We start from the raw sequence: 14,933 nt of genomic DNA, 5'->3' as shown, positions 1-14,933 counted from the left end.
CAACCCTGCGCAAAGCCTCCATGCCATGCCATGGCAGATCCTCTGACCCTGAACGTATGTCCGACGTGTTCCAAGTCGTACAAACGAGCCGAGCATCTGCGTCGCCACCAGCTCTCGCATGGCAGCGAACGGCCCTACGTGTGCGTCCTCTGTCGCAGCACGTTTCAGCGCTCCGACGTGCTCAAAAGGCACCTCAAGACGTGTGAGACGGTCGCTGACGCTAACATTGATGCCACGTCGGATTTCGAGGAGCCCCACCCCAAGAGGCTAGCCTTGTCCCAGTCACAGGAAGACCCGGGCTTGTCGTTCCTACGTCCTCCTACCATGCGGTCTGATATGCCAATCACAGACGACGACGACTCGGGTCTCATCCCCGTTGACATCCCTGACGACACTTTCGAGCACATCACGGGCTGGATCTCATGTGGGCTCTCGCCGGCGCCGGCGCACGGTCTCGATGACGCGTGGCAGGATTTCCTGAACTTCAACAACTCCGGGACACAAACTCCGCACGCAGGCCACCCAGCCGAGAGCGCCACAGACCAGGACATCGACTCGTTGTGCTTCCTCGACACTTTCACCAGTACCACCGGGTTTGTGTCCTCGTTTGACTGCGGCACGCTGGAGCAACGGCGCCGTGTCAACGCCTACTACCACCACCACAACTCTGACACTGCCAAGCTAGGTGGTCTGGAGAAGTGCTCGGCGACACAATCCAAGATGATAAGGGCAGACAGCACGGACACACATAGAGATGGCCTTGGCCTCGGCTATTATGCAGCCGGGGAAGGCAACCCATCGGTCGTGGGGAATACCAGCTTAAGCCGCTGGCTTTCCGATCCGCTGGCCTTCAAGTGCCACGAAATCGTGACTTCGATCAGAAACATCGTGCTGCACAAGTCGCGAAAGAGCTACATTACCTTGTCGTGGTCACCCTCGATCCACGAGACCTGCGCCCAGTTCTTCTTTCCCGCCAATGTCCGGCGGTTCGTGCAGCTGTACTGGGCGGTGTGGCACCCCAATGTGAACATCGTCCACAAACCCACGTTCGACCTGACGACGGCCAAAGCCGAGCTTCTGGCGGCTATGGCTCTGATCGGTGCCTGTGTCTCTCCGGACCATAACGACGCCGAGAACGCGAAACGGTGGTTCAACTGCGTCGAGGAAATGGTCTTTGACGACGACGATTTCTGCGACGACCCGCCGAGCGCGACACTCGCCCGTGGCGACTGCGACGGCGAACTGCGGTGGCGGCGACGGAAGATCAGGGCTCTGCAGGCCTCGTACATGGTCTGCCTCTTTCAGAACTGGGAGGGCACGACGTCCAGCAAGCGGCGGATCCGGCGGCAGCGGTTCAGCATGGTCATCGCGGCGGCGCGGGACGTGGGGATCCGCAATGCCCGACACCCTGACTACAGCCAGATGGACCTTTGCGATTTCTCCTTCGAAAACTTTGCCGTCGTCGAGGAGTTGATCCGCGTGCTGCTGTGGGTGTTTCTGCTCGACACGGCGTTTGTCATCTTCAACAACCTGCCGCCGCGGATGGTGGTTCGTGAAATGAGGATGAATGCCGCGTGTCCCGAAGCGTGTTTCCAGGCCTTGACGGCGGAGGAGTGCTTCAGGGCTCTGCAACACCGGCATCAACGACAAAGTAACACACAACCAAAGGTCTCGGGCGACTTCACGGCGGCCTTTGAGCTGCTCTACCGGCCCGACCTCGACGAGGAAGCCAGCGTGGTCCTGGCCGACCTGGGCCCGCTGAACCTCTTCGCCATGACCTCGGCGCTGCACTCGCTGATCTTCCACCACCAGAGCTCCTTCAGCTGCCAGGGCACGCTGGACCCGATCCACCGCGCGTTGCGCTCCTGGCGCCGAGTCTGGCACGTCTACCTGACCCGATTCGCACGCGAGCCGCAGCACGCCACCCTCGCGGGGGACCTCGACCTCGACCATCTCGGCCCAGACGAGATGTGGCGCCGCGTGGGATTCATGCGCCACGCAAATGAATACTGGTACCTGGCCGAGCTGATGGTCGAGCGTCTCTCAGCACCACCGCCACTTGATCCCGGTGCTGCGGCTCCTGAACCCACCGAGACGATGACCAGCACAACCACCAGCACCACCATCACGACGGTGGCAGCGCAATACCCCCAGAGTCCCCTGAGTGCTCGTGCTGCGGGCAATGAGACGCCAATGAGCCATGGGCCCCTGCTCGACAAATACGACGAGACGAGCATGCAGCAGGTGAACTCGCTGATCTCGGACTTTCAGACGTTTCGGATTCACTAAGACTCGGCTGACGGTGCGTGGTTGGCTCGATCCCAGCAATATATACCCATGGATTTAACACTTCATCGGTATTTTATATGGAGATCCTGAGAATTGGAATTTGTCGAAGAAACCAGGTGTATAATGAGTGTATATTGTATAGTTAGTGGACATATATTATCATTGTCTCGAGTCGCTACTCACGACATCAATAGCAAAGACGGCGGTATCATCTCTTGTATCCTCGAGGGAAAGGACTTGACCCGATTCGAGCATCACTCTGTTTGAGCAGCCTTCTATTCTTGTCCAACACTATCGCGGATTTCTCGAACCTGGATTGGAAATGCTTTAATGAAGTATGCAACCGTCAACTTCCCCTCTGTAATGTCGTCGACTCGGTCTCTGGTCATTCGTTGTACTGATGAAATTGACCAGGCTGATCTATCAGGTAGTCTGAAATACACAAATAGCGCGGTGAATAGGACAATCCCTGCCATGTCCTGATACCAACAGGCTAGTAGATGTCTGGCGTAGCGTTCCTTCATGTGAACGCTGAGATCGCTGAGATCGCTGAGATCGGCATTTGTGAGACAGTGATCTGCAGGATTGACAGGAGGATCGCCAATGAGATCTTCCGGCGCGAGTTCCACTGACTCGTACATTAAAGGACGACGAGGCAATCTTGCAGACCCGCGTAGATCAAACAGGCGCGCTGTGGTCAGAGTGGGTGACGGGGTAGCGCCATGAATGCTCCTAGGTTCTGCCCAAGCCTAGTGGACGTTTTTCAGGGTTTCTGACAATACAAGATCGGGATACTAATGGCAACGCACTTCATAACCTTGGGCAGAGTTTGCAATTATCCATGACGCGCATTGTCTTTCCTTGTTGTTTGTTTGCCAGTCTGCAAGGTGTTCTGAGTGAATATTCCCGAAGAGATCCAGAAATTTAAGCGCGGGACTATGCCTCCGTACTGATCAGGGCCATGCGCGCGCAGATTCCGAACTGCTGACATAAGTTCAACAAGGCTCTCGCCCCTGAACGATACAGTCGGGTAGATTCAGAAAGGAAGAACTGGAGAAATGAATATAGCAGCCCTTTGCCCATGACGCTGCTGCAGGTGTCATGTCGTCCAACAGGATATGGTGCTTTTAATGGAATCTGTTTGATGTCGAGCATTTTGGCCATATTGGATCAATCGAGCGACCAAGATCAAGGCAAAGGAATAAGCATACGTGACTTTCAGCCTTTCACGACGCGAGCCAAAATTCTTCCAAGCACTCCTCGGACATTCCGCTGATCGCCCGAGGTCAACGCTGTCAATACGGTGGCAATGCTCGTGGCAAAAATGGCTTGTTCCCTGTGCCGGTATTGTCGATCGTAAACGCGAGGAAGAACGGTTGCCAGTGCTCTTGGGGCCACAAAGAAGGCAACTTCCTGTCGCCGACTCGGTTTCTCCAGAAGAACAGACCATCCACATGCAAGGCAGCCTGCCAGAACACATAGCCCGGAATCCCACATCTGGGGCGTTACGGTCTTGTACGAAAAGACTTTTGGACCAAGCCGAGTCCGAGCCAAGCAGACAGCATAGTAGAATGATGCCACAAAGCCAGCCAAGAAGGACGAGGACCTCACTGCAGCTCGAAGAGCTTTCAGGACGGATTCGGGTTTCGGTGAACGTAAAATCGTCAGTATTTGAAGAGGCAAGTATATGCCCATAGCAAATTTCCAACCCCTCCAAAACCTAGAAAGCGCATGAATCTCGCAACTCTTGCCTGTCCCACAATGATACAGCTCACAGGGTATTGGAATGGTCTTTGAAGGGTCGGCGAACTCATCGGGAAGGTTCAGCTCCTGGCAAAGGCCTGTAAGAAGCGTTGCTTGCCCTGTATCCTCGCCATAGACAAAATTACCTTGTCGAGCTAAACGGAGTGCTTGGATTAGACGAGGGTCGATGTCGGCCGCTTTCGAGATCCAGTGGTTATACGAGCGAGGGAGTCGCTCGGGCGAATAGAACCATGACCACATAATGATCGCAGCGGAACCAGCGAATACTGAGGGATCGACAATCTTGCGGGTGAAGTTTGCGAGACGTGGATTGCGTTGCTCCGGATGCCACGATCGACTTCTAGTTCGAGTCCAAAGAGCTATCACTGCAACATCCAGCGCGCGGCAGAAGGCAAACGCCGTAAAGTCAATGGTCTTGCCTGCATAGCGAGGATGATAGGGCGGTGGGGGTGGTTGATGTAGAGCCGATGTACGAGGAGCACCGGTTGAGATAGTCGTATTACTCTGAGATATCGCACGCTTTCTAGCCCAGCTTTCATCCCGATTGAGCAGACTAAATGCCAGCCATGCCGACCAAAAGGTGCACAAGAAGCGGATCAATGCGGCAAGACGATTACTGAGACGTGTAGTACCCCTGCGCTGTGATGACAGGACATAGTCAATACATGCCTGAATTAAGTGCGGGAGCGCAGTTGCTCCGCCCACAATGACAGCAGCTGCAGTCGGGAACCGATTGATCTGGGTGGATGTGATGAGGATCTTCTGTAGGGTGGAAAGGATCTCTCGAGATTGCAGATGGCTGCGTCGAACGGTTCTCAAGAAGGCAAAGAGCCGGGGCGTCGTGACGGTGAGATAGCCAAGGGTATAGGCTCGAAGAAGGGGTTTGATGGGCTCGAGTGTATTGAAATGAACATATTTCTTACGGTGCATTGTGATCCTCGGCGTTGCTCACTCTCCTTTGATGCTTTGATAAGAGAAAGGGGATGAGGCTTTGATCTGCGTTGGATTTCGATAGGCCAAGGAATGTTTGACACTTGATTGTAAGGGGCCTCGGTTCAAGTGTCAGAGTTGGCACGTGAACGTCTTGAATATGCCAAGAGGCCAGTTGATGCTAAAGTATGCTAAGCCACCAAAACTAAGAGTTTAGCGACTTGGCGTTGTCGGAGCCGGTGGGCTGATCGTCATTGCCGGTCCCCAGTGACGTAGTTCCCGTCGCACAACAGCTGGATCGGAGATGAGCTCGGGAAGGAGCGCAGCCAATAATGACTGGGCAGCTGCGTTTTCCTGTGTCTTGCATATCGGCAACCACGGCAATCTGGGTGACTGCAAGCACGAGGACCTACGAGTAGTTAGGTAGCTACCAGTAGGTACCTAAAGTATGTACCTAAGCGCCTAGGTAGGTACCTACTTGACTTGTAGGGTGTTCACTACCTATAACATGTCCTGGTCACAGGGTGGATAGATGCAGGTACCACGTACGTGCCTAAATACCCCTGGTCATGTCATTGCACCTTCCTCTCGCTTTTAAAAATCCTCATCATCTGCACTTTCCTCAACATTCACCCAAATATCTACAAAAGTTTTTGAGCACATAATAATTAATACAACTGCGTTCATCCACCTCGTTGTCTCCTTCTTTCCCTCCCTCCTCTCTCCCTCTCCTCCTCTTTCCTCCCCCTCCTCCACTCGTTACTTCGCTCGCTTCTTCTTTGCCTTCTCTTTGCCCTGCCAACTAGGTACCTGGTAATTTCTGCCCTTCACACTCGCTATGTTCATCCATTCCATCCTCTTGGCTGCTTTCGCTGCACTGTCATGGGCCAGTGCTTCACCAATACATCTGCGCTCCGATTACAACGTCAAGGAATCCAATAACGTCCCTCCCGCGTGGTCACATGTTGGCGTCCCTCATCCTCTCCATCTCTTGACCCTCAACATCGGCTTACAGCCAAATAATTTCGATCTCCTCGAGCAGCACCTCCATCAGGGTAAGCCCGCGTCCTAGACATGCATCGGAGAGCTGTTCTGCAATCTTTAATCTAACCACACTCCAGTCTCCAACCCATCCCACGAACGCTACGGCCAACATCTGTCCCAACAAGAAGTTCACGACCTTCTTAGACCGTCTGATGAGACGTACCAACTAGTTCAAGACTGGCTGGCTGACAATGGCATTGACCCGTCTCACTGTCAAGTCAACTCGGCTCGAGATTGGGTTACGGTTATTCTCCCTGTCAATAAAGCTGAAGAACTACTTGACACCAAGTACTCCATCTACCAACACCAAGATGGTACCAGACTCATTCGAACCACAAGCTGGTCTCTCCCACGCTCGCTTCATGACCATGTGACCACTATTCAGCCCACCACTGCGTTCCTTCGAGCCAATCCCAAATCTAGCACACTTATTGATGTTCCTACGGACATTGACATTTCCCAAGTCACAACCGCCGCCAATGCTACAACCATCAAAAGCTCCTGCAACTTCGGTGGCATGACACCTAAATGCCTGAGGACCCTGTACAACACCGTCAATTACAAGCCTCAAGCTGCCCACAATAATTCAGTCGGCTTCACCAATTATCTGGGCCAAGTGTCGAACCGATCGGATGCTCAGACCTTTTTGCGAAACTTCCGTCCTGATGCAGTCGACTCCGCCTACGCTATCACTCAAGTCTCGGTGAATGGTGGACCTGTTGACAATGCCACATCAAAGGCAGGTTTAGAAGGCAACCTTGACCTGCAGACGATGCTTGGTATTGTCTATCCCACGCCTGTCACCTTGTACTCTACCGGCGGCGAGCCCCCCTTTCTGCCCGATGACTTTGTCCAAACTAATACGAATGAGCCCTACCTGACTTGGCTTCTCTTCCTGCGCGACCAAGATATCAACACCATTCCCAAAGTGATTTCCACCTCCTATGGCGACCATGAACAGACTGTACCGCAGAGCTACGCTAAGACCGTGTGCAATCAGTTTGCGGCCCTGGGCGCTCAGGGGATCTCGCTGTTCTTCAGCTCCGGGGACTCTGGTGTAGGCGATAACTCCAGTTGTATCACCAATGACGGGCTGAATCGAACTACATTCGTTCCTGTTTTCCCAGCTTCTTGTCCGTACGTTACCAGTGTCGGCGGAACAATGAACTATCCCGAAGTTGTCGCCTTCGACACCCAGAATTCGTTTGCCTCTGGATCCGGTTTCAGCAATTATTTTACTCGACCGAAATGGCAAAACACATCCGTGGAGCGATACCTCGATACCATTGGCGACAAGTTCAAAGGGTTGTACAATCGATCGGGTCGCGCGTACCCTGATGTGGCGGCTCAGGGGTACAAGTATCTCATCTTTCTAGGCGAAACTATCCGAAGTGTCGATGGCACGAGCTGCTCTGCCCCAACCGTGGCCAGCATCTTCTCGTTGGTGAATGACGCCCTCGCTGCAGCAGGCAAACCCCCTATGGGCTGGCTCAATCCTTGGCTCTACGACAAAGGCTTCGCGGCATTCACTGATGTTGTCAATGGCAGCAGTGTAGGCTGCGATGGGTCCGGATTCAGCGCTTCCAAAGGATGGGACGTTGCAAGCGGCTTTGGCACTCCGGATTTCGAGAAAATTTTGGATGTCCTAGGTATTGGCGGGTCTTGAATGGTCCTTCATCTGCTTCGATTCGTCGATATAACCTCCCTGTTTTGGCACTGAAAAAACAATGGTGTCAATTCCGTCCGCTCAGTTATGAAGGCCACCACGCAGAGTCCAGGAGGCCGCAACACACGCTCAAAAAGCAATATTTACCGATTTGAACCAGGAAGCTCATGATAATCAAGTTGAGATGATGGTCGATAGTATATTCGGCTAGGATCTGGTACAGCCATACGCCGTGACGCGGTGTGGGGAGCTAGGGTGAATCGCCACATTGGGTCCATCGAATGCATGGAAAGCTGGAGGGGTTCAAGTACCCTTGCACTCTTTCTATAAGTATGTAGAAGACGCTGATGGCGCTGCTGTCAAATAGGGACACCTATTAGATTAGATCGTTCGTGCCAGCAATTGAATGATGAATCGGCCAAATTTGGTCGTCCAACAAAGCACCAGCAGATGAATTCGCCATACAGACTTCGCCACGATCAAACTACAAGTGCATGATAGTGATGAACGAAACACTTCGTCCCTGTCGCTCGTCTCCCCTTTTAGTTTAGCCTTTCGCTGCTTTACTCACCTCGGCTCATCAGCAGCTTGAAGAGTCGGAAAACCTGCCGTATTATGTTCACTTACACCTCAGGTTGTCATCCCTGTCGCCCCAGTTGGAGCCAGCATCGTCTTCAGGTGTACATACAGTATGTAATATATGTTTATCGTTGGCTGACAAGTTACAACCTCTCGAATCTCATCATCTCAACCTTCCTTGTACAGATGTGCACATTCAGTGGCAGCTCGTCATGTCTGGCTCCACGACTAAGGAAGGCCACCGAACTCGCAATACCAAGGTATGCATGCAATGTCACGCGCGCAAAGTAAGAGTTCCTCTCCCCAAATCGGGCGACAGACAGATTGACTTGACCGGATCAGGTGAAATGTGACTTGCAAGACCGCACCGATGGGACATGTCAGAGCTGTCAAAGGGCAAACATCGTGTGCAGGTGGGTTTGACTTTACATATGTGCATGAAATGAGTTCGACCATTCTGAGCAGATGGAACAATCAATAGGCCTCGTGTGGGAGTTCGTCAACGCAACATGCGGTCCCGTCGGGAGACCGCCACTAGCACGCAGTCGACGGAGGCTATAGAGCGCGCAGAGCTGCAACCATCTGCATCACCGGGATCGGTAGGCTATCTGGGAGAGGAGAGCATGATGCTCCAGAATCCCAGCGCGCTCCAGGTTGACGACGAGACCGAAGCAGAGACGGCCAAGTTCTACTCGAAGGCTCTGATGGCCACTGGTGCAATAACCTTGCCCTCACAGATGATGGTGGTCGCACTGACTGATGCTTACTTTGAACACATTCATCTCCACCAACCCCTCGTCGACCGAACAGACTTTGAGCGTTTTCAGTCGCCTCTGCTGGTGCACACTGTCTGCATGCTTGCAAGTGCTTATGGTCACCGACGAGGAGGAACAAGCCAGCTGAGTGCGGCTAAGAAGCACTACCTGAAGGCAAAGCTGCTGCTGGCTGCCGAGCATGAACGAAATAAAGTGGTGGTTCTCAAAGCGCTCTGTCTCATGACAAGTCGAAGCATGACCGAACCGACAGTCATCTGCCTAGACAGTCTGTGGCATTGGCTGGGGGTGGCATCGCGCTATGCAATCCACATGGGTCTTCACAGAGAAGCAACCTACAGCGGCAACCAAGATGCTGGAACCCGTCGAAGGATGTGGTGGCATCTCTTTGTAGGAATGGCCTTCCCAGTTGCGTACTCGATGCTGACGTTGCTCCAGAATCAGGACAAGTTAGTGTCCTTCTGTTATGGGCGGCCCTTGATGATTCATATGCACGACACCGACGTTCAACCACTGTCGCAACGCGACTTTCCCAACGAACATCCAGACAATAACATCTTCATCGAGAGGACCAAGCTTTGCATGATTTTTGGTCAACTCGCTGATGGACGATACAATCCCAACTTGAGCTACCGAGATATCGTGCCTATCGGACAAGCCTTTGAGACGTGGGTCTGCGAGTTGCCGGCAGACTTGACTTTGCAACACGCAGACTCGAGGCCATATCGTCGAGTGGTTTCTGAGTTGCACATTTTATACTACGGCTGCTTATTGATCTACCAATTGTCTTTGATGAAGGTGGAGCCAGTCTCCAGCTCAGCCAGGGCTACCTTCGAAGAGTGCATCCAGACCGCGTCACATCTAATCCGTGTTTTCGAAGAAATTCAATGCAGAAACGACCTTGTTTATCTAGCACCCATCAACGCTTGGTTTTGTTACCTAGCCGGAGTGGTACAAATCCGCGCTCGCGCTACATTTCCCGGCCAAGCAGAAGGGTTTGATGACAACCTGGAAATTGTCAGGACAGTCTTGCAGGAGCTGTCCGCAACGGTTCCAAGCTCTGCCTTGGTCCTCGGCAATCTCAAACGTGCGGAGCTTTCTGGCGGAACTCTACCTGGGCAGTATTCCACCCATGCCGCCCACCCAGCAGCGGACGGGTTGGGCAATTCTGGAGCGAACAACGAAGAAAACATCACAGCCGAATCTCTCGCAGGTCCCGACGGTCGTCGGAGTACTTCGAACCTTCTGGGCGGTCTCAACGAAGGGATGGACAGCAGTTCTCTCTTTTTGCCTGGGAATCTCATTGCAGATGGTTTCGTCAACTTCGACTTCGGGGATGTTTTCGTGGACCAAATATTTCAGTACCAGTGACTTTCTGGTTGGACTGACGACGCCGAGGAAGGATTAGCGCTCAAGCACCTCATGTGTCGCTTGTCGTGCCATGCAAGCTCCGCATCACTTATCAATACCAGACTCGGAAGTCCCACCGCGGCCCCGACTACCGAGTGCCGAAGCGGATCTCAAACCGGTAGCCGTCTCAGTCTGAACACCAAGACGGAAGCATGCTTCTATCTTGATAGGAGTGAATTCGAAAGACTACCTTGTGGACAGCCGAGATCATGCTCTACCGAGCTCCCTACTGTATAATCTGGCCAGGGTCCAGACCCACAGCAGCCTGGCTCTGGTTATTGACTCTGACCGTCGACACAGAGTGAAAAGTCGGCAACTTGCCAACATCAAAAGATTACCAAAGTACCCAACAAGTCGATCTGTTGGTACACTATCGCCAAATACTACATCACTCATCATTTCAGGTCTAGACAAAGACTTTGACGAACCGAAAACAGATTTCTCGAGGCAACCTTCACTTATGGCCACCATGCGTGCAGTCGACATCAGAGGCGAGACAGGGCCTGTTTCGGCCTTGTTCATCAATGCCGAGACACCCATGCCCAAGCCCACGCAGAATCAGGCCCTGGTGAAAATCAAAGCATTTGGACTCAACCGCATGGACCTCTTGCAGCGGGAGGGCAAGTACCCGGTACCGCCTCAAGCCCCCAAGACTATGGGCGTTGAGTTCTCAGGCATCATTGAATCCTTTGGGTCTCCTTCTTCCACTCTAGACTTCAACGTCGGAGATGAGGTCTTTGGTTTGGCTTATGGTGGCGCATACGCCGAGTATATCGCCGTGAGCACGTCTATGCTCATTCACAAACCCAAAGAACTCAGCTGGGAACAGGCTGCCGGGGTGCCTGAGACCTGGATCACTGCCATCCAAGCGCTCTACCTAGTCGGTGACTATCAACAAGGCCAGAGCGTCTTGTGGCATGCTGGGGCGAGCGGCGTTAGTATTGCCGGAATCCAACTCTCGAAGGCCGCCGGAGCGTCGGCTGTCTATGTCACCGCGAGTACACCAGCCAAAATTCAATTCTGCAAGTCCATCGGCGCGACCGAGGGGTTCAATTATAGAGAAGGCGACTGGGCGGATGCGTTACTTGCCTACACGGGAGGAAAGGGGGCAGACCTGATCGTGGACTTTGTGGGGGCCGACTATTTCAGGCAGAACCTGAAAGCGGGAGCAAGGGATGCCCACATTGTCAACTTGGGCTGGCTGAGCGGGACCGTCGTCAAGGGCGACGTCGACATCAGTGCTTTTCTCGGCAAGAGATTGAGGTTCGAGGGGAGCAGTCTCCGGAGTCGCGACGAGCCGTATCAAAAGAAACTGCGGGACTTGCTGGTCGAGCACGCGCTGCCTAGGCTTGTGGACGGCCGGTTCAAGATCTTCATCGAAAGGGTTTTTGACATGGACGAGATCCAAAAGGCGCATGAGGTGTTGGAGTCGAACCAGACCATGGGCAAACTCATATGTAGGGTGTAGGGGTATAGGGAGGGTTGATGTGCTACTGCACCAGATGGGACGAAGGTGGGTGGGTGGAAGGTTACCGTGGGAATAACTACCATATAACTAACTTCTCAAAGTCTACAGAATATACACAGAATAAAGAACCTTCCTTTGCCACGCTCAGACTTGTCTTTTGCAAAAAGGTATATATGTTCCTCAGCTCATTCTGATAAGCAGCCCACCACTACTGAAAGAATTGAGACCCCTGGAGTTCCCATCGAAGAGTCGAATCGAGATCTAATGCCATAATTTCATATTTCCGGCAGCGGTTCCTCTATTTCGACCATACTAGGTAGGTAGGTAGGTAGGTAGGGATAGTGACTTTCGAGCTGTAGCTATATACATAGAAGAACTCGAGTCGATACTTGAGTGGATACTTGATATCGGGTATGGTGTGTGGGAGACTCAGCACCAAGAGAAGAGAGACGAGAACAGTGAGTCTGCTGCCTGCTAGAGAAACCATACGCTGATACAGAGCTACGTAAGCCTACCAGCCAATGGCCATCACGAACAGTGTAGAATGCAATACAATGTCCTTGCCCTCCTCTCCCTCCGCTAGGAGTGCACTCCTAGCAGAGGAAGGGTAGATCATCCAGCATTCCCAGCCCATCTCATACACCTACAAGGTATAGCGAAACTGCGGATTCTGCGTGAAAGAAAATATGTCAGATTAGCTTTTGATCCATATCTTCAACACGCAGCATAACTGACGCGAGCTTGCACGCATGCAAGCTCGTTGGTCGTACAGCGAAGAAGAAAGCAGAACTTACTTTTTTATCAGTCAAGTCGTCCTCGTAAGCATGGTCAAACGCCTCGAGTGTGCCCGTGGCGTCCCGCCTCTTATTGTCCCTAACGCAGAGGAATCGGTAGAACATGGACAAGAACACCACGCCGATCGAGGTGGCGACCACGGTGGCTAGTCCGGGGGCGTATACGGGCGCGTCCTGCGTCCTGAACGTGAGAGGCGCAACAAAGTTACCTGCCATGGAAACCACCGTCAGCATTCCATTCCGGGCCAACCAGCGAGTACCGTGCGTCTCGCAATCGTTTTGTGCTTCTAAGAGACTCTTACCAATGCAATAGGCAACGAAAATGCCCGACGAGGCCAACGAGCGCTTTGTATACCCCGCGGTATTGGCGATTTGGAGACCTAATTGAATCACGTATCCGGCGGCAAAGCAGGGCAGGATGACCACGCCGAACATCAACCCCCCAATGGCGCTTCTAGGAAGAGCCCAGAGCAGGGCGGCGGCGAGGATGGTGATCAGTTCAGATATCGCGACGAGATATGTCCGGATGTTGGGATACCTGTAGGCGAGGTAGGGGATGATTAATTCGGCGGTACCACTTGATATACACAGGTTAGCGTTTTGTCAGTTTTATCATCATGGTCACCGCCGGCAGAGCACAACTTACGTGAAAAATCCAACAGGAACAACCAACAGCAGAGAGTTTAGCGTGTTGAACCCGAATCCGGAGATGATCAGAGGCGTGAACGTCGACACGGGTGCATTGGCAAACATGGCCAACAGGGTCATCATGAACATGACCCAAAATTTGAGGTCGAACATCAATTCGATCATTTGTTCTTTTTTAAAGTGCGTGTTGCGGACGCCCGAATTATTCGACTGCAGTCGACTCACCGCGATGAAATGCTCGCGCTCGGTGAATCCTTTGGCACGGATGGGATCAGGGGGCAGGTAGAAGTAGACGATCACGGACCACAGGATGGTGATGGAGCCGGCAAAGAGGTACATGTAGCGCCAGGGGGACAGAGATCCTTTGACGTGCCCGAATCCGTAGTTGATCAAAGGCGAGAAAATGGATACGTAGCCACACGCACAGTACCATACACTATCGTCCCACAGTCAGCCTGCGTTCGATGGAGCGCTGAGATTTAGAAGGGTGAAAAGAACCAAAAGAGAGACAGAGAAATACACTCACCCCATGCGCAGAGCCTGCTCATTCTTCTTGTAGAACTGGCCCACAACCAGCATGAACATCGGACTGACTCCTGCCTCGATAAAGCCGAGGAAGAACCTCTGCGCGAAGAGGCCCTGCCAATTGTGACATGCCGGCGTGCAGATAAGACAGATGCCCCAAGCCAAGATGATGCTCGCGGCTACTTTCTCGATGGGGAAGCGCTGAGCCATGACAATAGCCGGGTAGGCGCCGGCGATGAAGCCCAAGTAGAAGATGGACGAGGCAAAGGAGAAGCGGTTGGCGACGGTGAGTTCGAGGTCGGTGCGAAGGCCAAACAGCGCGGCCTGCGAGATCATGGCCTTGTCGTAGTATTGTAGACCGTAGCAGATGACGAGGATAGGGAGGAGGCGACGGTCGATCTTCCTCCTGACCTGTTGCTCTTCTTTGTCGGTCCATGTTTGCGGACCGCTGTAGCTGGCCAGAACCGTCATGGCCTCGTCATTGTGGCGGCTGTCGACGGTGATGGTGGCCTTTAGGTCCGTGTTGCCCGTGGCCTCCTCCAGATGGATGGAGTTCTCTTTGGTTTGGTATGCCATGGTGGTATCCTGAGCTCGACGGGGTCTTGCGACGATGGACGAGGGATGCTCAAGAAACTCGGCAGGTAGCAAGAAGCATGGGCATTATGATCACCACTTGACGGATAGGAGCAGCAGCTATAAATACTGAACTCGAATGCGGTGGAGGCGGTAGAGAATTAGTCTGACTATTCTCATCAAAAGTCTGGAGACGCGGGGGATGGTACCGGTAGTCCTTGCAACCCCAGTCCATGGCTGATGAGAGAGCGGCAGTCGGTAGTCGGTAGAGACGACGCAGGGGAGAGGAATTCTCCAATGGAGTGGCGTGTCCGCACGTACGAGGGACTCGGTACTGGATTGGGGATGGGCGTTCTGGGGTGTGGAGGAGGCGGAGCGGAGAGTGTGCGAGATGTTGATGGACCGACAGGGGGGGTGGAATTAGTGGGATTCTGGTACTCGGTAAATGGGGGAGAGAGAGGCAGAGAGGG

General features: G+C 53.1%; 6 protein-coding genes across 6 annotated transcripts; 4 read left to right on the top strand and 2 right to left on the bottom strand.

Annotated features, from left to right (window-relative positions):
- Window positions 1-30: 30 nt before the first annotated feature.
- AYO21_08863 (hypothetical protein) lies at window positions 31-2,289 on the top strand (the record flags this gene model as incomplete). The annotated part of the gene is made up of 1 exon (XM_022658804.1): window positions 31-2,289. One exon carries the CDS (start codon window positions 31-33, stop codon window positions 2,287-2,289), a length of 2,259 nt encoding a protein of 752 aa, XP_022508854.1.
- A 275-nt stretch (window positions 2,290-2,564) lies between these two features.
- On the bottom strand, window positions 2,565-4,983 carry AYO21_08862 (hypothetical protein; the record flags this gene model as incomplete). The annotated part of the gene is made up of 2 exons (XM_022658803.1): window positions 2,565-2,917; window positions 4,065-4,983. The coding sequence occupies 2 exons, from the start codon at window positions 4,981-4,983 to the stop codon at window positions 2,565-2,567; spliced, it is 1,272 nt and encodes a 423-aa protein (XP_022508853.1).
- Window positions 4,984-5,821: 838 nt separating this feature from the next.
- AYO21_08861 (hypothetical protein) lies at window positions 5,822-7,693 on the top strand (the record flags this gene model as incomplete). The annotated part of the gene is made up of 2 exons (XM_022658802.1): window positions 5,822-6,038; window positions 6,105-7,693. 2 exons carry the CDS (start codon window positions 5,822-5,824, stop codon window positions 7,691-7,693), a joined length of 1,806 nt encoding a protein of 601 aa, XP_022508852.1.
- Window positions 7,694-8,781: 1,088 nt separating this feature from the next.
- Window positions 8,782-10,416, top strand: AYO21_08860 (hypothetical protein; the record flags this gene model as incomplete). Its single annotated transcript, XM_022658801.1, has 1 exon — window positions 8,782-10,416. The coding sequence occupies one exon, from the start codon at window positions 8,782-8,784 to the stop codon at window positions 10,414-10,416; it is 1,635 nt and encodes a 544-aa protein (XP_022508851.1).
- A 508-nt stretch (window positions 10,417-10,924) lies between these two features.
- Window positions 10,925-11,923, top strand: AYO21_08859 (hypothetical protein; the record flags this gene model as incomplete). The annotated part of the gene is made up of 1 exon (XM_022658800.1): window positions 10,925-11,923. One exon carries the CDS (start codon window positions 10,925-10,927, stop codon window positions 11,921-11,923), a length of 999 nt encoding a protein of 332 aa, XP_022508850.1.
- Window positions 11,924-12,434: 511 nt separating this feature from the next.
- On the bottom strand, window positions 12,435-14,466 carry AYO21_08858 (hypothetical protein; the record flags this gene model as incomplete). The annotated part of the gene is made up of 4 exons (XM_022658799.1): window positions 12,435-12,566; window positions 12,718-13,294; window positions 13,364-13,801; window positions 13,892-14,466. The coding sequence occupies 4 exons, from the start codon at window positions 14,464-14,466 to the stop codon at window positions 12,435-12,437; spliced, it is 1,722 nt and encodes a 573-aa protein (XP_022508849.1).
- Between the last annotated feature and the right edge of the window lie 467 nt (window positions 14,467-14,933).

Source organism: Fonsecaea monophora (genome assembly GCF_001642475.1).
Source record: "Fonsecaea monophora strain CBS 269.37 chromosome Unknown Scaff81, whole genome shotgun sequence".
In the NCBI taxonomy this organism is placed as follows: domain Eukaryota; kingdom Fungi; phylum Ascomycota; class Eurotiomycetes; order Chaetothyriales; family Herpotrichiellaceae; genus Fonsecaea; species Fonsecaea monophora.
The sequence above is the reverse complement of the archived record's forward strand: the minus strand, read 5'-3'. Positions and strand labels throughout refer to the sequence as shown.